At 36.3% G+C, this 25,137-nt stretch overlaps 2 protein-coding genes across 2 annotated transcripts; both read right to left on the bottom strand.

The window, feature by feature from the left end:
• Window positions 1-554: 554 nt before the first annotated feature.
• MKKS (MKKS centrosomal shuttling protein) lies at window positions 555-24,370 on the bottom strand. Its single transcript, XM_081033238.1, has 6 exons — window positions 24,266-24,370; window positions 13,911-14,141; window positions 10,491-11,891; window positions 6,876-7,051; window positions 5,831-5,941; window positions 555-3,929 (listed from the first exon to the last, which is right to left on the bottom strand). Exons 3-6 carry the CDS (start codon window positions 11,473-11,475, stop codon window positions 3,489-3,491), a joined length of 1,713 nt encoding a protein of 570 aa, XP_080889364.1. The 5' UTR covers window positions 11,476-11,891; window positions 13,911-14,141; window positions 24,266-24,370; the 3' UTR covers window positions 555-3,488.
• LOC308490670 (uncharacterized protein) lies at window positions 11,700-11,852 on the bottom strand (the record flags this gene model as incomplete). The annotated part of the gene is made up of 1 exon (XM_081033240.1): window positions 11,700-11,852. One exon carries the CDS (start codon window positions 11,850-11,852, stop codon window positions 11,700-11,702), a length of 153 nt encoding a protein of 50 aa, XP_080889366.1.
• Window positions 24,371-25,137: the final 767 nt, after the last annotated feature.

Here is a 25,137-nt window from a genome sequence, read left to right on the forward strand (position 1 = left end):
ATATCAGATTTTCAAACTTGCCTTTTCCTCCAGATTAAGAGATAGATTTATTTAGACAGCTGAAATAGGGCCCTATAAGAGATGTTTAGTCCTTGATTCCTTGACTATTCCCCAAAGAATATCAGAAAGGAATAACCTTACTGATTTGATGTTTTGACAGGGCCTGCATTGATTAGGAGAGTGATTTTTGTAGTTGATACTCTTAAATAGTAACCTACATCATTTATATGACTGTTAACAGTATTGGTTTATTTTAAGGTATCCAAAGATCAATTTGACAATGTAAGAATATAGAATATGATGGATCTTATAGAGGTACTTAAAATTTCTTTTCTATCATGTGAATGCCTAAATAGCTTTGCTTACACAAACTAAATGAGTTCAAGAATACCTATGATAATAAAAGATACTAATAATATGTAATTTAAATATCCTGTGGAAAATACTTCACCCTAATGGTTGATTTAAAATGTCTAACATATAAAGATTTTCCAATACAGTACAAATGAAAGAATTAAGGAATTGGGGCATTTATAAAACCAAATAAGTATTTTGACTTGAAAGGCTCTTTTAATTTGCGTTAGTTCTCCATTTTTTTCCATGCTGCCAAAATCCTAACCTCTTTTGATTAATAAGATGTTAATCCTGTTGGACTCCTATGGTTCAATAAACTTTAATGTAACGTGTCCTGTGAATACCACGAAAGTAACGAGTAGCTGTCACTGACTTCATGTCTCTTCTGCATTGTTGCTTTTTTCTTTTTTTGTAGCTATCAAGGTTTTCTGTTCTGTCTCCCGAGGAACCTCATAATGCAATATTCAGACCTCAATCTTACTTTAAGTCACAAAACAGTGCCTGAGGCTTAACTTAGTTCCTGTTTTTTCTTATCATTTACTTCTGTCAAAATGAGCTCATCTGAAATCATTTTCATCAATATTCTCCATTTCATATTTTACCATCTAAGTTTAAACAATGATTTTCTTGAATTGTAAAGGAAGTTTTAAAAAAATATATATTTACAGTATTTTCTGGTAAGGATTGTACATAACTTCAGGAAACATAAGTTTATTAAACATTTCAACAAATTCATGACATGTTAAAAATGAGAGCACTGATGTTCCACCAAGAAATATAATTGAATTTTACGGCAACACTGAAAATGACGGAGCTAAAAGTGGCTATCATGAGAAGTAGAGACCCTTAACAGAGAAGATCAATTGAAGAGGTTCACTGTGGCATCTCTTCTGGGAACAACTTGGAAACGCAGCAGAGGGTCAAGGAGACCCAGACAATTCCCATATTATGTGACACACCTTCTTAAGTGAAGGTAAACCCCTTACTGTAAACACGTGTGCTGAAGAACACTGCCTTTATGCTTGGAGTGATGGTGAAAATGCAAAAGCATGGCATCAAGAATGTTTTCCACTATGTGACCAAGCTTTCAGGATATAATTATAAATAAGTTTTTATTCCGACCTTTAGTAGATGTCTAATGTTGCATAACAAATTACACCCAAAACTTGACTTAAAATTTATTATCTCACGGATTTTGTGGGTCAGGAATCAATCTAGGAGTGGCTTATCTAGATCCTCTTCTTCAGGGCCTCTCAGGTGGCTGTGTAGGAAGGGGCTACACTCATTCTGAGGTTCCACTAGGGAGGATCTGCTTCCAGATTTACTCTGTGGTAGGATTCAGTTCCATGTGGGCTTTTGACTAGAAGCTTCCTTTAGTCCCTTGCTATAAGGCAGTTCCCAACCTGGCATCTGGCCTCTATCAGAGCGAATGAGTGAGAGATCAAGTGAGAAGACTATCCTTTTACAAGCTAACATCAGAAGTGACATCCCATCATTTCTGCTGTATGTTACTCATTAAAAGCTAGTCATTAGGTCCCACCCACACCCAAAGCGTGGACTAGCAAGACATAGGATCATTGGCAGACATTTTAGAGGCTACAGGCAAAATTACACGCAAAATACATTTACACATTCCTCAGATTCCCAAGTCTCATTGTCTTGCAACATCAACTTGAAGTCTATCACGAATCTCACCACTGAAATCAGATCAGGGTGGGTGAAGCTCCTCAGGTATAATTCTTTAAGTACAGCTTCTGAAGCACAGTTCTCTCCATCTGAAGAACCATGAAGTTAATGAGACAAGGTTTCTGTCTTCCATTCCCAACATACAATGATGGATCACGCATGTATAACCTCAATAAGACATTTGGATTCACAAACGGGGAAATGGAGACTCAAAGAATTCACCACATCTAGCCCACACCTAAGGGGAGGGGATTATGCAAGGGTCAGAAAACCAGGAGGCAGGATGACTGACGGGCCATCATAGACGTTGCCCACCACAGTGCCCGTCTATTTGACTCCAATGATAAAAGAAATAAAATTTTAGAGAAATATTTTATGAAGCTTGAGGGGTAGCTGATTTTTCAATATATATATTGCATTGCTATGAGCCTGTACCGCAATTTTCATTTTGGCTCGGGATAAAAATTCTTTTGGAATGCAAGATTGTTGGAAGAAATTGCTTAAAAATTCTATCTCCTCTTATCATGATTGTAGAACTGATCACTGACTCTCAGGTTGTTTAACTTTCCAAAATTTTTCAAAATGTTTTCCTAAAGATTAATATAGGCATGTGTTGCAACTCCATGCTTATTCCTTTAGCTGCACTCTGTATTTCTTCTTCAATTTATCAGTACACCTTGTATATTTGTATAAAATTCAAATTACATTCCTTGGTGAAACATCAGTGTTTCTAATTTGACTATGAGAGCTGTCCTAGTTTCTTTTTTACACTACTGACTGAACTAGAGAAATAACTTTTCCACTTTTCTCTATGCTGCTTAGTTACCATATAAATCTACTTTTTCCTAATCACACATTTCCTCAAAATAACACAGACAAAGAACTGTGATATGAACTAGCAGTTGCAGGTAGACCAGGCTCTACATCAATTACCTAAACACTGAATAAATATTATTTCACATAAAGAACACTGAATTTTACTAAATGTGCAGTCTGAGTGTTTCTTTTAATTGAGCAATATGTACTGGACGTTTTGTGATACTGTGGAATCTAATTTTATACTTTAAACATATTTAATTGCTAGTAATTGAAAATGTAATAAGCACAAACAAACTAAAGCATAGATTATGATTTTTTAAAAAAATTTCTGTATGTTCTTAGAATGATGTCAAAATAACAACAAAAATTTAGAGCAACATACAGTGGTATCTGTGGCACCCTTAAGATAACTACAATATGTTTAATAATGCTTCATATTTTTATTATTCTACAGTATTTATATTTAAGAATCATACCTTTTTTCCTTATATAAGCAAATTTACAATTTTGTGAGTCATCTATTTAGATATGTAGAACAAGTCTTTGGGAGAGAACACACTCAATATTTTTCTTAATTGACACCCGACTAGTTTTTTGTTTTTTGTAATATAAAATGCTATTCTCTTACGTCAGTTTTTATCTTCAATGACATATGAAAGATCCAAAATCAAATTGGCTGTCTCCACAGCTACCTGTAGGCCACGAAGTTTAGCAGTGAAACAGTCCAAGGTCAGGTTGTTGCCTGAGCACACAGCTCCACGTGGAAGGCAGGTTCGCGGTGCAAAAGGATGCTGAGCACCCCTTAAGAAGGACCAGGTGAGTTCTTCCTGGCTATCGCATAGTCCACAGCCACATCTTGAAAGAAAATCTGGCCAGTTAACAACAGAGGGAGAACCTGCCTGAGCTGACCAAACGTGTCCATACTTCATGTCAGTGAGAATTTCACCTCCATCATGTTCTAACGAACCAGCAATCGATTCCAGTGCACTGCAAAATGCTTCAGTGACTAGCTGAAGTTCTGTTTGAGTATATCCATCATCTTTGGGAAGGCTTTCTGGCTCATTAAAAGTCTAAAGAGTAAGGAAACCATTGAAAACACATATAGACCAATTAATGTTTTAAAAATGTGTCTGAAAAGTAGACTACTTGATCAAACACTTGTTTGTCAAGTTACTACTTACTTTCCTTTTACATAAGGGTTTGGCACAAGGCTAATGGGCATGTATGAGTCAGCTGGCCAGACTATAATCCCATAACCTGGCTGGTTATAGTAAAGCTATAAGCTACCAGTCATGTTATTAGAACGAATGAATCAGAATAAACCCCATCATAAACTTATTCTGTATGACTGCCCAGTAGTGCTTCCTTAATATATGAAGAACAAGGCATAATGCATGTATTACAGGTTTTTGTACACACAGGAGGAAGTTCCTGAAGACTAATGTCCAAATGAAGTACTTATTTGTACTTAGCAAAATGTTTGAGATTTGTTTAAAATGAGAACACATATATTATTATTAAAACAAAACCGTTTAGGGATGCATGCAATTTTCACATCAGTGTTTTTTAAAAACAGTCTTTCTCTTCAAATTAATGAAAAGATCGTATGACTTTAAACTGTTCTTTGGTTCCACCATTCTAAAAAGTTTATTGTAGAAATTTCATGATAAAAAAATTAATATATTAGCAAACTAGTAACTTAATGATAGTTAAAAACCTATACCCTAACAATGTAAAAACGGTGACCACTTTTTTTTTTTTTTTTTTTGCCCAGGAGGTTTGAACCAGATGAGATCATCTCTAAAGCATATTCTTTTCCCATATTTTCAGTGTTGTACTGTTTCTTCAAAATGTTATTCAAGATACCTTCCTCCTCCAAAAAAATTTCTAGTTTACTCAATCGCATTTGCAGACTATATTATTGTGCATTCAGTACCCATAGATTGGCACTGATTTTGTTTTTCATAATGGATATTCTGACAACTTTTCATAAATGGGCTTATCATCAAATAGAATTTAAATTATCTGAGGAAACAGGGAGGTGCATTTCTTATACTTATACTCTCTCCAACCCCAGTCATCCATTAGAAACTATGCAGTCTCTTGATAAAATTGACTAACCAAAGAATCAACTGCAAATATCTGGAAAACACATATTTTTTTGTATCCGCTTTCAAATAAAGTAAGTCAGTATTCATGAAACAATTAGTCAAAACTATAATGCATTAAATTTATCTGACTATTGTCAGAAAATAGTTTCCTAGATTAATACAAAATATTCTACTTGATAAAAATAAAATATATCACAAATTGATACCAATTTTAAAATTATAATAAAATCTAACACGTGGAAGGAATCCTTTAATAAATGAAATTAAGTCTTTTCTTGATGATCCAGAAGGTACTGAAGTATTTTATAGAATCTCAATACTTTCCTTGTGATATCAATTCTTATTGTGCCACAGCAGCTGAGATCTCTGATATGACAACTCCTATCAACAGAATACTCATTTCAACATGTAATATTGTTTCTCTGAAAATAAGATATAGCTGGACAATCAGCTCTAATGCATCTTTTCAAGCACAAATTAATAAAGACCCGGTCTTATTTTACTATAAGACCAGGTATAATATGATATAATATAAAATAAATACCGGGTCTTATATTATTTTTGCTCCAAAAGATGCATTAGAGCTGATTGTCCGGCTAGATCTTACTTTCGGGAAAATAGGGTATTTAGACAATATTCAAAGAATGTGATCATTTGGTAAAAGGTTGGATTAATAATAATCATTGTGATAAAGCTATTACCTTATATTTGTCAGTGTTATTTTCCTCAAATGTTTTCCAAACCTGATTTAGGCTACTGAGAAATTAAAGATTAAAGGCTCCACAGTATTATGCTGGCTTATCATCTCAGAAAGTGAATACTGCCTAGAATTCAGATAATCTGGGAAATATCGAACCTACCTTGTGTCTGATATATGCTGCCAAGTGAGTTTCAGTACAACCACCTCCCAATAAAACAAGTGGTTCTTTGATTGTTAAGTGCAAAACATGCAGTGCTGTTTCACATGTGAGCTACAAAAGAAATAAATCATCAGAATCAGACAGTAACATCACATACACAAAGAAATATAGCCATGTTCTCAAGGCAACTTAGATAGTAAACTCAAAGAGCCTGTTTTAATGGCCAAAGAACAAAACCTGTGTTTCCAAGGTTGTAATGTGACGAATACATTTTGGAATAAAAAAAAATAGAGATTAAAGAAAACTACTTTAGCAAGATGTTTGTTTTCATGGACCGGATTAATATCTTTTCATAAATACTTTGCTCTGCAAATTGAAATTCACAAATGAATGGCCTCAAAATAACTGGGTCAGCAAAGCTTGCCACTACTTCTAGTAAAAAATTATTTCAGTCTAAGTACATTAGCTGAATAAGTAATATACAATTTATTTCAAGCTGCTATGGGAATGATAATGCAGCTATAACTCAGCAGTAAAAAGAAACACAATACACAGACCTTTAATATTTACTAAGAATATATCCTCGAGCATACATGAATCTTCAAGCTTGTGACCAACACCACAGATTATCACTTACCTTACATAAAAGTAGCGTGTGCTATTGCTGGTGGAGAACAACAAACTCTACTAAGAGGTGGATGATGGGACTGGGTAACTCATTATCTAAGTGAATCACTCATACATGTTAGCATCAAAGAGGACACAATTCAAGTTAATTTCTTAAGAAAAGTTCCTATGTTAAGGATCTTTAGATTGTTTGTAAATACTAGAAACAATAAATGGTAACACATACCAAGTCAACGGTAGTGTCTACTTGTGACTTAAATTCTCTCATTGTTGCTATTTTTTGCTTTCTGTACAATGTAGGGGAGTTATGAAAATAAAAAGCATGGCTCACCAATGTGAAAAAACTTATAATATCTTTCTGAATGACTTTAATCCCTGCCTCAGCTCCTAGATATGGAAATTAAAGTTCATTACCTACCTTCAACTCATCCCAGGCAGTGTCATTTCGGTTGCAGAGAAGCAAGCTACAGACAGTCGTTTCATTAGGAATAAGATGAAAAAAATGTTTGCAGCCAAATTTTGCAGTGCACAAATCTTTCACACTTCCATAGCTATTAGGAGAGATTGAGCCAAGGGAACCAATAGGCTGTGTTCCTATTTTTTAAATTTTAGAAAACACAAAATGTATGAGTAAAGGTGGAGCATACAATCATTGAAAATTATAATATTTATTTCTAGCCAATATAAAAGTCCCAAAAGCATATCATTTAAAATATGAAATATAGGATAAAGAAATAACAAAATGCATTTTCTTAAGCCAAATTTTGTAGTGCACAAATCTTTCACACTTCCATAGCTACTAGGAGAGATTGAGCCAAGGGAACCAACAGGCTGTGTTCCTATTTTTTAAATTTTAGAAAACACAAAATGTATGAGTAAAGGTGGAACATACAATCATTTAAAATTATAATATTTATTCCTAGCCAATATAAAAGTCCCAAAAGCATATCATTTAAAATATGAAATATAGGATAAAGAAATAACAAAATGCATTTTCTTAAACCTATAAGTAGTATTGTTATTAAATGATATACAAATAAAAGTAAAGCAAACGTTCTTTTAGTTTACTGACTTCTTTGAACATCTTTCAAAAGCTATTTTGTAGTCTCTAAAGTACACAAAACTGTACATACATTTTCTGGGAGTCCAGGAATTCTGAAAGCCCATTCAAGGATTACAGACCCAGAATTACTAACCCTGCTAATCTGGAATAAGAGTGAAAGGAGAGGACAGGCTACTATTTTAAAAAGGCATTATCATCTCTATGTTAAAACACACAAATTAAGCTATCCAAATAGCAGTTTGGGGGCTCTATTTAGTAAACATATAGGTTTTCTTTTTTCTTTCTTTTTTTTTTTTTTTTTTTGCCTAGAGACTGTTTGTATGTAAAAAGCTACCTACCTACTTCAATTATGCCAAAATAAAGTACGTAACATTCTTATTTCCTTTTGTTATCCTTTGATATGTGTTTTGCCCTCCCTCCAGCACAGGTAATAATAAAATAGTAAAATTTTACAAAACACAAATAAAAATAGAATAAACGAGAAGTTAGGATGACTGACTGGAAAGTTTCCAAAATCTCTAAAATGTAGTAAAAGCTATGTAAGAAAAGGAACTCCACCAAACTTCTGTAAGAAATAACAATACTTGTTTAAAGTCTTAACACTGAAACTGTAACTGAACAACACACTCTTTTGGATCAGTTTCCTCTTTGAAACCAATGGGGTTAAAACAATGTCTCTAAACAATTCCATCTCAAAAAATTTAAGAACCCAGAAAATAATCACTGAGCAATTTCACTTCTTTGAATAACCTTTCTTCTTTACCATGACAAGCTTCACACATACGTTGCCCATGTACAATATAATAACTCCATTAACGCAAATCATCAATAAAGAGAAATTTTGTTTGAAGGGGGAGAAAGGAGGTAATGTTAACCTAGATATACTCCGGAAGATGAATTAGGCCCAAAACATACTTCAACTATTCTTAGTTTACCTGAGCGATGGGTCGTGTGTGCGTGTGTATGTATGATAGATGGATGTGTGTGTGTGTGTGTGTGTGTGTGTGTGTGTGTGTCAAACAGAACACCTAATTATTTTGATCTAAAAAAGCCTTCTCCAAAGCATGTTATATTAAAACTGTCAAAAATTAATGACAGAATTCTCAAGGCAGCCAGGGAAAAGAAGACAGTAACCAATAAAGAAAATCCTATCATATTATCATTGGATTTTTCAGCAGAAACCATATAAGCTAGGAGAGAATTGAAATCAAATATTCAAATTGTTGAAAGAGAGAAATCACCAGCCACGAATAATATATACTGTAAATTTATCATTTAGATATAAAGGAGAAATAAAGACTTTTACAGACATACAGAAGTTGAGAGAATTTACCACAAGACCTGCATTACAGGAAATAGAAGGGGGTTATTCTATCTCAAACAAAAAAGACAAAAGAATACAAAACTATGAGTAAGATAACTCATAGACAGAAATAGGAAATTGCAACCCTTTGCAGAATAGGGTATTATACACTTAAATATTACATAAAGATTAAAAAATATATTTTTTTGAAAAAGGAGAAGACAATAGCGACTGTAATTTGGAAATTAACTCACAGCATAAAAAGGGATAATTTGTGACAACAAAAACATAAAAGGGGGGTAAAGTTCTGAATTTGCAAGGGAACTGGAGTAAGATACAATCAGAAGAAAAAGGACTACTGTATATGTGAAATATATATATATATATATCCCCCCTTTCTTTTTGTCTCCAAAGGTCTCTTATCCCAAGATCTAGGACTAAAGTTCTGGCTATTAATACTATGTTCTAATTACATATGGGATAAATAACAATTGTGGGCTGGTGTGGAAACCTAGAGCCCATTTACAATGCTGTTTCTACGGGAAAATGCTTCAGACTACCTAATCTGTAATACCTAATATTCACAGATAAAAATTACCTGATTCATGAAAAGCCAGTAAATATTTAAAGGTATGTGTCTGACCCACATCAACAATGAGTCCCAAAGAGCTATTTCCATTATTTAATAATTTCCTTTGAGAATTCATGAGTCTTACAAAGGGCAATAACCCAGATATTATGCATTCAATACTTGACATAGTACTCCGTTTTTATGATTTACAATAAAAGTAAACCTCGTGAACTTTAACAATGGTTCATATCTAGTAACTTAACAATTACAACCTATCAGAATGAAATGATCATCTTCCAGATAGTCAATGCCGTTAAAGGGATATTGAAAAGTGGTCAAACCAGAACTCTTCAACTTGTCATTTTTCTTTGGGCTCTAATAGGTAAATATCAACTTTACATCTACTTTTAATTTGCTGAGTCTGTGAAAGTTAATTTTTTACCTATTATAATTCTGCATGTTAATATAGTCAATTCAACAAACATTTTAGAACACCTACTGTATACCAAACCTGCTGTAAGCACGGAAAATAAAAGATGATCCTGGTTCTCAAGCTCTGCTGGAAATATTTGAGATATTTAAAGCTCGCACGCGTGCACACACACACACACACACACACACACAGTGCCTTAATTAAGAAACACTATTTAGGCAGTACAGTTGATTGCTGGAGTTATATAAAAGTGAAGGGGATAATCTAGTTGCAAAATTACCTTCTGAATTACTGTGATTTAAGAGCTTTGTAAAACTCCAGAATTCTGTGTAAAGTATGAAAGACCTTATTGATTATGAGGGTGTTTGTTTTCTCAGTAATCTGTAAGATATTTGAGGGTTAAGTTTTAGACTGTAACAGACTCTGCAGTACATTTTGGAGCTGGAAAATACATAGGAAATGGCCATAATCACTCAATTTTTAATGAGTGAATATAGGTTCTTTTTCAGAAACAACTTTTGTTGCCAGAAATGATACATACGCTGTCAGGTTGGCAGCTTCTAAAATTTTTCAAGATGTTAACTGTGACACACACCAAGAATATCTCTGCTCAAATAAAGTGTGATTTATTAACTCTGAGGTGCAAAAGCTGAGTGATTTTACCTGTCACTGTACGCAGGGGTTCCATCAGAGCCACTCCAACTCTGTCTATGGCAATAATACGATGCATACTGAGAAACTGTTTCAAAGATGGGTGTATAACTTTTTGGCACATAACAAGATCTACGTGATCACTAACTAGCTGCCTTCCTAGGTTAAGCAATTGGTCCAGAACTGCATTTTCAAGAGAAACCCCATAACCAATCACCACAGTTCCTTCTCCAGTATCAGAAAGGTCTCCAGATAAAGACGCACAAAAGAGTGCCACCTTGAGGGAATCTGATTTTTTGATAGGTAGTATCTTCATCAACTGAACTTCTGACATTTCAATTAGTATTCCAGGTAATACAGTAGAATCTATGACTCTTTGACCTTTTAAGGGTACAATTATACTCTTTCCTAAAACGATGTGGTCTTTGGCATTTTCTGGAATTGTAAGCAAAAAGGCTGTCAGAATCAGAGTACTGATATGGTCTATTTCTTTTCTGGTGAGCATACAGGCAGGTTTACTTGTTAATATACTGCGTACCAAGCAAAGGAGGATCTGAGTGCTACTAAAGTCGACTGGGATTCGACAACCACAGGCCTCAGTCTTGAGGTAACTGGTGCAGAGGCTCAGAAGATGCTTATTTAATTTAATGACAGTGGTGGGTATCAAGCCTGTTCTCTGAACATTTTCAATCAGGTTGCAGCAAAGAATGGCTGTGAATAAGCCACAATCACTGAAGCACGACACATGATTCTGCACCGAAGTTGTCAGGATCTTTAAAATGGGATGGGTGACAGACAGGCTAGCAAGCAGCGCTGATGAGTGTGAGGTTGTGGACACACAGCCTCCAAGGCCGTTGTGCAGCTGCTTCAGCCTACCGGAAGGACCATAGCACGATGTTACGATTCCTTTCAAAACAGAAAGTGTGTCCCTGACTCTCTCACTTGTCAATGGCTCACTTTTACACATTGAGGGCTTTTTAGCTTCTAAACGAGACATCTTACTTCAGGTGGTAATTTGTGAAGAGAGCTTTTATTTAGTAGACCATAGTTTTCTATTTATTGTGTAATCATGGGTTTTAACAGTTGAAAATGGTATTCTTCAGGTATGAAAGGCTGAATATGCAGCGCTCTGGCTATAAAGTTAAATAGCTTCATGTTTATGAAGGTAATCAGCACGTAAAGATTTAATGATATATTAGGATTCCAAATATTTATTTTACTTCATTCTTCAATACTCTTTTGTTTGCTTCCAGACTGAGATTTTACAGATTGTTTTGCAGCCCTCTGTATAAAGTATGCTCCGAGATGAACACCTATGAAAGAAACTCCCGCTATAAGAAGCCAGTTCTTTCTAATCCAGTTGGTGTTTTTCATTTCTTTCAATATCAAACTCAGATTCAAAGTCGCTTCTTTCTATAAGAAATAAAAATAAAACGTTTTAGAGAAATAATTCCAAAACATTTTATAGACTGCAGTTTCATAATTTATTTGAATGCTCTTTTCATTCTTTAGAAAAAGAAACTACCAACTGGCACAAGCCCCCAGAAAATGAGAAATGTAAATCAACTTAGACTAACCATTCATTCCTTTATTCCTCAACGAGTCCCTGTGAAAAAAAGTGCTAATATTGCACAATACCACAGCTAGAAAGCTTACAGCACAGTTATTTGAATATGACATGCTTCTATAAGAGAAATACATTATAAAACTCATAGAATTTGGCCTGTGAGTCTTTAAAAAAGTCCCAGATGTCTTTATTCTGTTACATCAATATCTAATGTTATATTTTTTCTATAATTTTGGTTTGCTTGGAAACTTGAGGTCTGAATAGAAGTGCATTTATATCAAATCCTGCTTGTAAATAATTATGAAAACAAGTTAACTGTTAGTATTCCTGCTGTGGAGACTCTCTAATGTATAGTCTATGTCTAATTGTACAAGTCTGCCTAACACATTGTATCAAAAAACAAACCATTTTAAATACTTAGCTAGAGTCAGAGCTAATTTTCTATAGTTTTACCTTATCATTCATTGATTTTCAGTTTCGACATCCTACAACTAACCCTCTCCAATACAAAAACTAGAAAATGTGCTGGATGACAAAGAGAAAAATAGGATCTGATCTGCAGCTCGATCTCAGAGTCTAAATACCATAAAATGTGATTATATACCAAGTGCACTAACACTTGTACTAGTTTCCTTAACAAGGTTGTAAACAGCATGCCTTGAGGCATAAAATGTGGACACTTGTAATGATGTGTGGAAAGAATACAAATCTCAGGTCATGGACCTTATCTATTGAGGTCTGGTGCTTTGGAGGTGAGGGTTCAGCCAATTATTAGTTATTTTCAGGAATATGCTAACTATGCTAGCCATCTGGACAGTACTTAGCGTAAATAAAACCAACTGAACTACGCAGACTACAGTACTACCTACAGTAGACACAGTACGACACAGACCAGAAAGATGATTTGAAGATGTGCAAAGAAGAGGTGAAGAGAACAAGACAATGCTTGTTGGAGTGTCAATTTGTTTACCATCCCTCACAATTTAGTTAATGGGCTGTAACCATAGCAACTGAGTCTAAATAAAGTAAAGGCAATAATGACAAAGCTATACTCATCTTTTTTTACGGCATGAGGAGGAAAAAAATCTCTTCAAGGTACTTAAATATTACTTCAATGGTTATTTTAGATTTAGCAAAATCTATGAAATACATTTCAATGAAACTTTGGTGAAGTGATTTCCATACGTGAATTTGCACACGACAAGACACACACACAAATCACAATAGAAACTATGATCAATCAAATGATGTCTTTAGTAAAACATTTTTTCAACATATAATAGTGACCTGCACAGATGAATTTCAGAATGAAGTTAGCACCTGCAACAGTGTTGCGATAGTGACCACATCGTTTGGCTAATACCTCCATAAAATGAGAAAGAAAGACATCATTGAAAGTGTTGGTGACTCAAAAATAACAAATTATTTTGAAGCTAAAACATTAGATAGTAAGGAATGAATACAATTAGCTTTGTCTTGGAAAAAAACAGAATAATGATAAAGAGAAGAATCTTTTGCAGGTTATAGACTTGTACGCTCTGGAATGGGTTGACGGCAAGGAGACAACTGCTCCTTTGGACAAATTCATGATCATGGCAATGATGCTAGTGAAAAGGGCAGGACAAGTAATGGACTTCCTCTATTCATCCAAATGAGTCTCAGGCAAGTGTCAAAGGTCTCTGTAGAACAAACTTTTCCTAGAAGCAACTGTAGAATAATATTTTGCCAGTGGCTAATAATATCAACAGGTAACTTATCAATGTAGGCTCCCCCACCCCCATCCCAAGTTCTATGCTGTGTTTAAAGATTATGTTTCCCATTGTTGGAACACACCATCTGGTTGACAATATTTAAACTGAACTTACCTGAAGAATGCAAACCTGCTATTTCCCTTGGATGTGGTCCTTCTGAGGACTTGCAAGTGCCAGACTATCTGGCTCAGGAACGTTGTCCTTATTAGGCATTTGGAAAACAGGGCTGCTTTTGATTTTGTGCCACCCCAGGTGTATGAGCCCCACTAAGGGCACCATAACAACCAGAACTTTGTAGTCTCTCCAGAAGCTCTGAAAGCTCATAGCACTTCAGCCTCTGTGCACCTAAGAAAAGGTCAACAGTTAAGAGAAAAAATAAAAACAGAAACAAGTCCCTCAAAATTACATCTATAAACCACAAGTAGAATATCCCACTCTAATAAAAGCTATTAAACGTTTCTAGTTCCAGTGTGTTGCAATGTGAATTAACAAAAGGAGCCATGTTGTAGATCTAAAGAGATAGAGGGAAGTTAGGCCTGAAAACCTTATAAAGCAATACTAAACTTTTAGTTAACAATTGTAAAGGAGCTCCATTACCTGCTGGGAAAGCTACAAGAATCTTTGGAAACACTCATGGATATAATTTTATTTACATAATTGATTTTACTTTCTCTGAACCACAATGAAATTAGTTTTTTTTTAAAAAAAAGTACACTTAGTCACAATTTTAACAAAAGAATCAAATGGCAATTTTTAAATATGTAAAAAGAATTTAGACTCTACATTCTGACAGGATGTAAGTGATGGTACCAACTGAGATTGGGACAGCCATGCATGGATTGCAATTGCAGCAAAAGAATTATGGCTTAGACTCTATGAATTGTGATGAATTAATGCCATTCCCACATTTATGTGCCGAACTACTGTATTTTAGAATGTTTACCCTTATTACTAATAACTCTACCCTACAGGGCTTACAGTCAACCAAGTTTACATTTAAAAATTGGGGCTAATAACTTGCTTGGAGTTACAAAGTTAGTATTGAAAACAGATTTTTTTTTCCCCTCACTATCTATGACTTGGAAAACATGGAGTCGGCCCAGGAAATTTATTTCTGATGATCTGCTGGGTTTGGGAATTTGAGTGTGGACAACCTTAAAAGACTATATATTTTTTTTATTTAGGACACTCATTAGGCTTTAATGATTAGCATATAGATTTGTGATGATATGAATGGACCCACTAAGTTCCCTTCTGAACACACAAGGACAATAAGGACTGTTCCATCATCTATGGGCTATATTAAGAATTAGGTTCAATTGCATGTATAAATCTCAGTATAATGAAATTTCTTATAATAATTTTGTATGAATGCCATTAGAAAAATATCTGAACACAATTTTTACTTATTTCTTCTCTTTTAATTCAAGGTTACTAATGGGCCTGAGCTGTCTGTGTTCTGTGCATATATGTTAAAAATAAAATAAAATAAATAGAAAGCTTAGGAGTTGTGTCTATGTACATATATTATTCCCAGTACTAGAAATTTCTCTCCAAGGTCCAAATTCACATTTTATAAGGACTTTGTTGCTAAACTTAAAACTATTAGATGGACAAAAAACATGGCCTACTTTGGAACTGAAAGTATTTTATAGCCTTTTTCTTTTCTAAAGTGCTTCAGTATCCTTTACATTTTTTGCAATCTTTAGAGACCATACCTTTTACTAGCATGCTTATGTTCTATCTCTGAAGAGTCAATCACAAATAATTGTATCATGATTCAATTTCATTGAAGCCCACTATGCAAAAGCCTTCGGAGCATTTGAGATTTAGGACACAATAAAATAATTGGGAGAGGCACTGGGTGATTTGGAGTAATGAGAAGTATTTTAAGCGTTACTTCCTAAGGAAAGAAGGGAAAGGGGCTGCACAAAAGTCAACTGGTTTGTGTTGACTGACATGTGGCATTATTGTTCACAAAATACCTTTAATTTAAGATTTGGAAGATACTGTCATTCATATCTAGTCTCCTCAATACTTAAGGTGAACTTTAACATCTATGTCACTCTCAAGACGAGGTTATCAAATCACAGTACTTTTAACAGATGACATTCCTACTAATCACAATTTACTTCTCCATGATCACTAACAAAACTCAGTATTTGTCAGCTTTCTCCTGAAGTATAAACTTTTAGGAAACAGCTTATGGAAAAGAGTCATTTGGATAAAAAGATATAATAATAAAGTTGGGATAACTCAATAACTAAAATTCAGAACAAATGAAACTACAATCCGTAACAGTAATGTCTGGGAAAGTGTAATCTTCTCTCCATGTAAATTACAGTAATGTGATGTACTGTGAACATTCCTGAATAAGAGTCTCAGATTAGTTAATTCATGTTAGCTCCTGACACTCAATGAATCTTTGGGTCATTCATGGCTTAAAGACAAAGGAGGCACTCTATTTATATTGTATTTAACTGTTATTCTTTTTCATTAGGATAACTTAAGGATCTATACATCTTTTTCCAGATTTAGGTTTAGTTAAGACTGGGAATTAGTATCTATTTTGGCTGAAAACTCATTATTTGCCAAATATAACTGAGGCCCAGTAGCAGCACTTCCTGATTAATAAATGATGTTGGACTGATTTAAGGATTCATTACTTTAATGTTTACTCAACACCTACATGTCCTCATTTCCTCAAGTTCTCCTTATCTCACATATTGATTTGGCTAACAGGGTGAAAAAGCAGGTAACTATTTTCTGACAATTATTCTGTTGTCCCATGAGAGGCTCGGACAACAATTAGCATCAGGATGCTAGGGATTTTTACTTTACAAAGCACTTTTAGAGTCTTCACATTTAATCCACATAAAAACACTGGTCATCACACTGTAACTGTAACAGTTCACCTCCACCAAGCAAGATGGAACTAGCACTCTGAAAATGGCATAGTAACGTTAATTTATTTTGTTTCTTTCACTTAACAGCTTTCCAGCACATGACATATATTCTACGGCTTGAATAACTAACTTTCCAGGCCCAGATACATTAGACTTTACTAAATAAGACTCATTGTTAGTTTTAAGAAAAAAAGACAACAAAGGTTTGAAATTTGACATTTAATGTAGTAGTTAATGAGGTAATATGTTCCTCATTTTGTTCATATCCTCTTGATTTTAAATAAAATAAAATATATTGGAGGAACACAATTTTGATTTAATCGCTTTTTTCTTCTCAATTCTTCTGTGGGATTTTTTCAAAATGAAAATTAGCATCATTGCCTTTTTCTAATATACTACAGGCTTACTTTTTAAAGTTAGAAAATACAGAAATAAGGAAAAGAAAGCTAAAACTATCTACAATCTTTTTGGTTTTAACAAAAATATGATAATATACGTGCTGTTTGTAATCTTCTCCCCCCCAACATAAATCTTCATTGTTAATTTTTATTAGCTGTACAGCTTTTGATTGTATGGAGATATCCTATTTTGATAGATCACCAATTGTAGAAATTTGAGGGTTTTTCCAATGCTTTATTGCTAACTATGCTATGGTAATAAATATTCTTGGAAACACTCTAGAGCCCATGCTCGTAGCTTCTATGTGCTGCTTCTCAGGACAATATATAAAGAACTTAACAGATTTCTTAACAACTCATTTTTCAAATGAACTTGCAAGAAGGTTTTTTATACTTTGACTTTTACTTTTATAGGTTCATGGTGCTGAGCAGCCAGAGATTGGGAGTTCCAGTTTGGGAATGGAAAATTAAGCTAAATAAAATTTATCTTGAGATGGCCCTTCCCTCAAAACAGTTGGCAAATCATTCCAACTGGTATGAAACTATTTTATGGACACTACAGAATCCTGAATCTGAAACAAAAATTTCTCAGGAATGTGCTCAAAATGATCAGATTTGATGAGCAACAAGCTGGTCCCTAAAATAAATCTGTGCTTGTTGTTCATTCATTTAGCTTTTGAAGTTTTCTTGGAGTAAAGGAGCAATGGAAATGACAGCAGGAAAATATTTTTCCTGTTCTTATCCTCCTTTAGTGTAATTGCCACTGGCTTTTTCTTTCTTTCCTGAATCTTCTTTACACACACTTCTAAACAAACAAACAAAACAAACAAACAAAAAGGTATGGGACTCTTTTAGAAAGATGGGGGAAACCAAGACAAATGAAACGAGATTAGTAAATTTTAGGTAAGTAAAAAAGAAAGTGGATATTTATGGTTTCATTCATTGAAATGCCTTTTAAGTTCAGAAAATGTTTAGAGGCAATCTTAACAGATTATGCTTTCTCACTTTTCTTTCAAAAATATATATCTCGCACTATTCAAAAGGTTTCATATTTTTTGTTTTGTTTTCATAGAAATTTTATGAGACTGCTTTAGAAATGAGGAAACCCTAAATGATTGATTCCAAGATTGTTGTCGGTTAATTGTGGCACTCAACTTAGATTTTGGAGTCCAAAAACATCATGGCTAGAATTCTATTAAGCAATTTTCAAAAGTCAAGAATTGGAGTCTCAAGAGGGTCAATCAGAATTTCCAATGCATGATGATGGAGAACATTCCAAGTACATTTGTGAGGGTCACTGAGGTCAACTATCCAGTGCATCAAACCTGGCATGTTCTTCTGATCCCTGTTTCAAGTATATAAGAGGTTAATTGTGGTCTTGTGACACTTTGTCCAAAAGGAGAGGGCAAAAGAGTCTGTTACCCTCCAAACACACATCTAGTGGAGCTACTAGTAATTGGGATTGGCTGGGCTAATTTTAGTTCAGTTTTCTTCAGCTTAGTCTTTTAGTACACAATGAATAGCAAGAGATTAATGAGTAGAATGGGGAGAAGCTACTATATATCTCCACCTCATTAAAATATGGTAATCTTTTTGAGTACTATAAATATAAAGCTCAAGAAAGAAAAACACTGAGATAGGTGCTTGAGATCACAAATATTCTTTAAAGTTGAGACATTACTGTGTCTAGAATAGCAACTTTCCTCCCTCCCCTCCCGAATCTGTATTACAGAAATTACTATCTCTTCAATTTCTGCCACTAAAGACTCTGACGGGCTTACTGCAACTTGTTACATTCCAAGTTAAATGAAGTTTTCTTGGTAAGAACTGGGCCGTAAAGTGAAGGGTAAGAATGCAATTAAGCTTCCCAGAAAATCCTAAACGGCTTGGCTCTAGCTACCAGATTACTCTTTCTGTGTAGCATCACATCAAGTAAAACCAAGTGTTGCTATTGGCCGTTACTAAATCAGGTTTACAACCGGGATTCAGGAAACATTCTGAAAGTTGTTCTCACTTTGCCCACTGGGCTTGCTGAGCGCCATCTGCTGGTCTTTTGGACACAGTGTAGGGTAATTTTTTTTAATGTCTTCGTTGTGTCTCTGCTTTAAAAATAGTAAGTTTTAAAAAGTTCCACCCAGTGTAATTTAACCACGAAGAGAACATTGACATATTGTTAAACAATTAATTAAACCAGCTCTTGTGATTGTGATAATTGAAGTTTACTCAATTGTATAATGCTTTTTACAGTGACAATGTTGACTGTAGGTATTTGTGAATTCTTCATTTCTGAATTCCAATCATTGACACTAAAAATAATTTTTATCTTCAATTTTTAATAGAACAGTTCAAATGTTGGCATGTGTGTGTGTGTGTGTGTGTGTGTGTACACATTAGAAAGAACTACATATTGTCTTCATGCCTATTCAAATGACTGGCATGCTAAAAAGAACAAGTTTCCTTTTTTTCTTTTTTCCCCTAACTACATCATCTAAAACAACAGTTTCACTGAACTTTTTGTCTTGTGAAAACACACACACCAAAAACATTATGGTCAACTCTTGATGAACTAAATGGATCATACGTGAGTTCTAAAGTTTCCATAGAACAAAATCCTACCACCTTCCCCATCACACCATTCAAGGTCAGTTTGACCTACACCCAGCTGACAGCACAGCCTAGTCAGAAGTGGGTCAGGAGTAATCACAGAGTACAGCGAAGGTCAACACAGTTATGTGTAAGTATTTTATGATCTCTGCCAGTCCCTCCATTACTGTGAAATCAGTGTATTTACAAATAATATACTGAAAGCATCACAAGTTTTATATGGGAGCTTTACTAATAATAACTGGCAGTCCGAAATGTGAACAATGAGTGATTAGTGACTAATGAGGAAGATGACATTAGCTTATTGGCAAGCTGTGGCTTATCAGAAAGGTTGAAGTTTATTCATAGAGTTTCTAGAGTTTCTAATGTTTACAGAATTCTATGAGAATCTTTCACTGGTTTTACACTTGGCTGCCACTCAGTGCTGGGCTTGGTGGGGAGGAGAGTTGGTATCATGCAGATAGCCAGACAGTTCCGGAATAAATGTGCAGTGGATTGGGCCCATAGCGGTACTCTGAATCCCTAAAGGGCTGATTGCTATCTTCATGTTTTTGAGATTAGTATTTTACTCTCCACCTTTGTTTCTGCAGACAACTTACCCAGAGAACCTATCGGCCAGAGGAAATTGTGGCTACAGGGTACTAGCACCCTCAACTCCTGTCCCTACATGTAAAAACCTGCCCACCTCGGCTCTCATCTTAATCTTCTTCCTTGCTGTCTCACAGAAAGAACTTGTACTCCTGTTATAAGCCAGTCCCACTTTCTATCATATCTTCAGGATTTTAACTCCACCGTCCCTTCTCTTCTCTCTCTCATCACTCATAATGGGTCTTTCTCCTCTGCATAGCCTGACCATTTTTCTCTGTTGAAAAGAACCGAAGACAGATTCCTTAAAGCAACAACCCATTACCCGTCTTCCTTCCAGCTGCTACACAATGATTCCTTTCAAACAATGCGTCTTTTTTTTGAGTCACTTCCCACTTCCACCTTCAAACCCAAGAAATTGGCTTTCATTTTATTCCATGGAGACTGCTCTGTCCATAAAGATCAACCATCTCTCCCTTTACTTGATAACTCTAAGCATTCTGAATGTGTTCTTGAAACTTTTTGAGTACTTGAGATTCTAGTCTGTTCCTTTTCAGTCTTCTTTAGTAGCCCCTCAATTTCCATTCACTTATTTACCCTTATCAAAGATCTGTCCTTTGTCCTCCTCATGTTGTTTCCTGGTGGTCTCATTCACATCCAAAGCTTCTACTATAACACATCCACTAACGACTCCCACATCAGACTCACATATCCAACTTAAACTCCAGCTTAGACTCATATCCAACTGCTATTGTTCACCTTTACCTAATTGTGCCTACAAATAGTCTAAACTCATCTCATACGAGTATAAAAGATTCTCTTTTCGTCCTAAACTGCTGTTCCTTCTGTATTTCCTGTTTTGGTTAAAAAAAAAAAAAAAAAGCATTACTGTGTTTCCCGAAAAATAAGACCTAGCCGGACAATCAGCTCTAATGCGTCTTTTGGAGCAAAAATTACTGTAACACCAGGTCTTATTTTACTGTAAGACCGGGTATTATATTATATTAGACCCGGTCTTATTTTACTATGTTTTACTATTTTACTATATTAAGTTTTGCTCCAAAAGAAGCATTAGAGCTGATTGTCTGGTTAGGTCTTATTTTTGGGGAAACAGGATATCTACCAAGCCATTCAGTTCAGAAATCTGGATACAGTGGACCCTGCCCTTTTCCTGATTCTCCTCATCAAGTCAATCACACACGTCCTGCCATTTGACATGGCATTTCTTCTATAAAACTTCTCCCCAGAGCCACCGTCCAGACCCTCATTACCTCACATGACCTCCTTGCTTCTAGTCCAGTGGTTCTCAAAGAGCGGTCCCCTTACCAGCAGCAGCAGTGTCACCTGGGAACTTAATGAGAAATTCAAATTCTTGGGCTGCCCTTGATCTACTGAATCAGACACTCTTGGGTGGGGTTTAGTAACAAATTTGTGTTGTAACAAATTCTCTAGGTAATTCTGAAGCTAAAGTTTGAGAACCACTATCCTCCTCTACTCCTCACTTATCCTTTCCCATACTCTTAACACAGCCATGTTGCACACAAACTCCTCTAACCCCCCATACACACACACAAAACCCCAACAAATCTGGCAGTGTTTCTGCTTTGTTTGGAAGCCTTTGGTGACATTTTTGACTAGAAGGTAAAGTCTAAACTTCTTAGTACAATATAAAAAGCCTATCAGGGTCTAGTTCCTGCCTATCAACTTCAGAAGGTAAAGGACAGCCAATCATTTCACTACTAATGCATTGTCCTGTAGTGATTGTGGATAGGATTTGTGGAATCCTACTGTCTGGGCTTTCAACCTCTTCTTTACCACTTTACAACTGGAACTATGACGTTGGATGAGTTACTTAACCACACTGTGCCTCAATTCCATCATCTGAAAAATGAGAATCATGACATCCCTATCATGAGGTTGTTGTGAAATTACCACAATACCTGGCACTTAGTCTGGACTCAGTGATTGTTAACTATTATTATTTTGATTATTTTGAAAGGAAGCCCACATTTCTGGGCAGCTTCAGTTAGACTAGATGTCAATAAAAATACCCAGACTCTCAAGAGAGAGATTCTGAGGTCTTTGATCAGAGTAAGACCGGGTCTTATATAAGACCTGGTCTTATTTTACTATATTAAGTTTTGCTCCAAAAGAAGCATTAGAGCTGATTGTCTGGATAGGTTTTTATATATATATATATATATATATATATATATATATATATATATATATATTATATATATATATATAATATATATATTATATATATTATATATAATATATATTATTATATTATATATATTATATAATAACCATATATATAAGGTTTTTTTCTGGATAGGTTTTAATATATATATATATTAAGTCTTTACCAAGTTGACCATTTTGCAAAACTCTACTTCTCATCTTCTCCTCTAGCTTCCTATGAATTAGTCTCAATGCATTTTTACTTAACTCCATCTTTAGTTACAGCAGGGAGTCAATGTCTATAAAAACTGGCAACTGCCACCCATGATAATAGAAGGGAGCAGTGACTTGTTTTGTTTCTTTGCTACACGTTCAGTGCATAGCAGAAAGTGGAGTCTTGCTCCCTTTGTCCTACAGAGTGGCTCATTCTTTTGCTTTGGCTGTTCAGATGTTACGTTTCTTTGAGCACCAATCTAAAGTTTTTCTTCTCCCACACCCATTAGTCTCTATCTAGCACATCTGTGATGTGCCACCCTGGTACCCCTTAAGAATGAAAGACATTTCCCAGATCCTGGGAGTGCTTAGATCGCCCTCCGTGGTCAGTCTCCTTCCAAGATTTACTAGGTTGAAGAAAACTGAAGTTATGACATCCAATCAATGCAGGGGTACACAGGCTTGGGACAACTTTGAAGGGACAACCCAGCACCCGAGTCCCCTTCAGACTGCTGGAGGACTTCCTTGGGACTGCACTAAAGCTCACCTTTTTCTACCCACCCAGCCCTACTACCTTTCTTCCTTGTGAACGATCCAACGGTCTTCTCTAATACATGCCCTGCCCTCAAATCTCCTCGGCGTCTGCTTCCTAGGTAACCCAACCCAGGAGAATCTGGAAATATCGGTTTCATTTATCAACCTACTTGTTTATCATTTATTTTCCCACCTCTCAAACACAAGCTCCGTGTAGTCAGGGAGCACGCCTGCCTGGGTCACGGCTGGAACGGCTAACTCAGCATACATAGCCGGGGTGCCAAAAGACGTGTACACATTTTAAGAGATGTTACCTATGCCCAAGCAGTAGTTCGCAGTAATCAGAAGCGTCTGGACGCTGACGGGAACCACTTTGCGCACCTCTTGTAACTGCACAAGTCAAACGTGACTTGTATTCATCTTTTTGGTATTGAGTATTACAACGAATAGTTTTTTCGTTTCTTAAAATGTATATACATTTTTTGGCACCCTCTGTATATATTAGTATCTATATATAATTAGTATACATAAATTACATCATATATATGTAGTATGGATAAATCGACGATGTTAATGAACGAATGAAACTGTCAGTATTGAGAGCCACTTCCCAGATAGACACAGGCATGCAGTGCTGTCCCCGCCAATGACGGGTGACCAACGAGTCGCAGGTTGCAGCTGGAAGGTGGCAGCGCAGGTGCGACGGGTGCTGTCCCTGGGCCACCTCTGCCATCTCCTTCACCGTGTGGCCGCGCACGTGGGACAGCAGGCCCTACCCTGGAACCGTACCCACAACACCGGAACAGGCCCTCGCCAGAAACACTCCGGCCGTCGGCACGTGTTTACACCCTACGGCGATTACACAGTTAGGTCTTCAGCTTTCTTAGGAGCCAGCCTCCTCCTCATCCCCGCCCCCAAACGTCCTTCAGGGAGGACGTCGGTGACCTTCCTGAGAGGGGGAGGAGGCACATACAAGCCCCTCGTCCCTCTCTTCGGCCGGGCAGGAAGCTGGCTCTAACAGCCGAGGTTCCAGAACTCTCACCTGCGTACCAGCCGCCGCGCCTCCCCAGGCCGCCCGCACCAGCAGGCCGGAGAGGCCGCCTGAGCTTCACGCACAACCGCCACAGACCCTGATAACCCGCGCCCCGCGCTCGGAGGCGGAGCATGCGCAGCTCTGCGACTGGCGTGGATCCGCTCTCCGGGTTTTAGTGAAGTTCTCGGCCCAGACCGCAGTGGCGGAGACCGGACCATAGAGGGGCGGAGTTCATTCAGCGTCAATCTCAGCAATTTGTTGAAATTTAAGTAACACATCAAATGGATTTATTAGGGCACACTATCTTCCTTATGGCGTGTGCTTAAGAGGCACTTATTGAATGAATGAGAAAATAGTTAATCGTTCTCCGCGGCTCCAGGCCTCCCAGATTCGACCAATCACGGAGCGCCGGATTCTGCCGTTAGCCAATTCCTCGCCTTCTTTTACGGCTGCTTTGAAAACCAGGAGAAAAGGAGTAATTCAGTGTTTCTCTGGATCGGGTTGGAAAGTGGGCATGCGCAGTGCGAGCTGCTCGTCGGCGGCTTCTGCCGTCAGTTCTTCGAAAGGGGGTTTTCGGGAAGGTCGCCACGTCCTGCTTTTTTCAGTTAAAGGACAAAACTTTTATTCTCCTGTATCATTCAAAACAATTATTGAGGAAATTATGTGTATAGCTATTTTAAAGTTCACCCGGCATTGTGAAAGCCACCTTTACTTTCAAACCTGTCTCTTTTGTAATCTTCCCCATCGAAGATTTCGAAGAATTTTTCAGTCCTTGTGCTGCTAGTACCTTTCCGGTGTGAAGAAGCACTCGGTACCACCGAAACGTTGCGCTGTATTTTTCTCTCAATCACCTCCGCTGTCAAGCACTGTGGGTAACGGTG

Source organism: Rhinolophus hipposideros, assembly GCF_964194185.1.
Source record: "Rhinolophus hipposideros genome assembly, chromosome: 22".
Lineage (NCBI taxonomy): Eukaryota > Metazoa > Chordata > Mammalia > Chiroptera > Rhinolophidae > Rhinolophus > Rhinolophus hipposideros.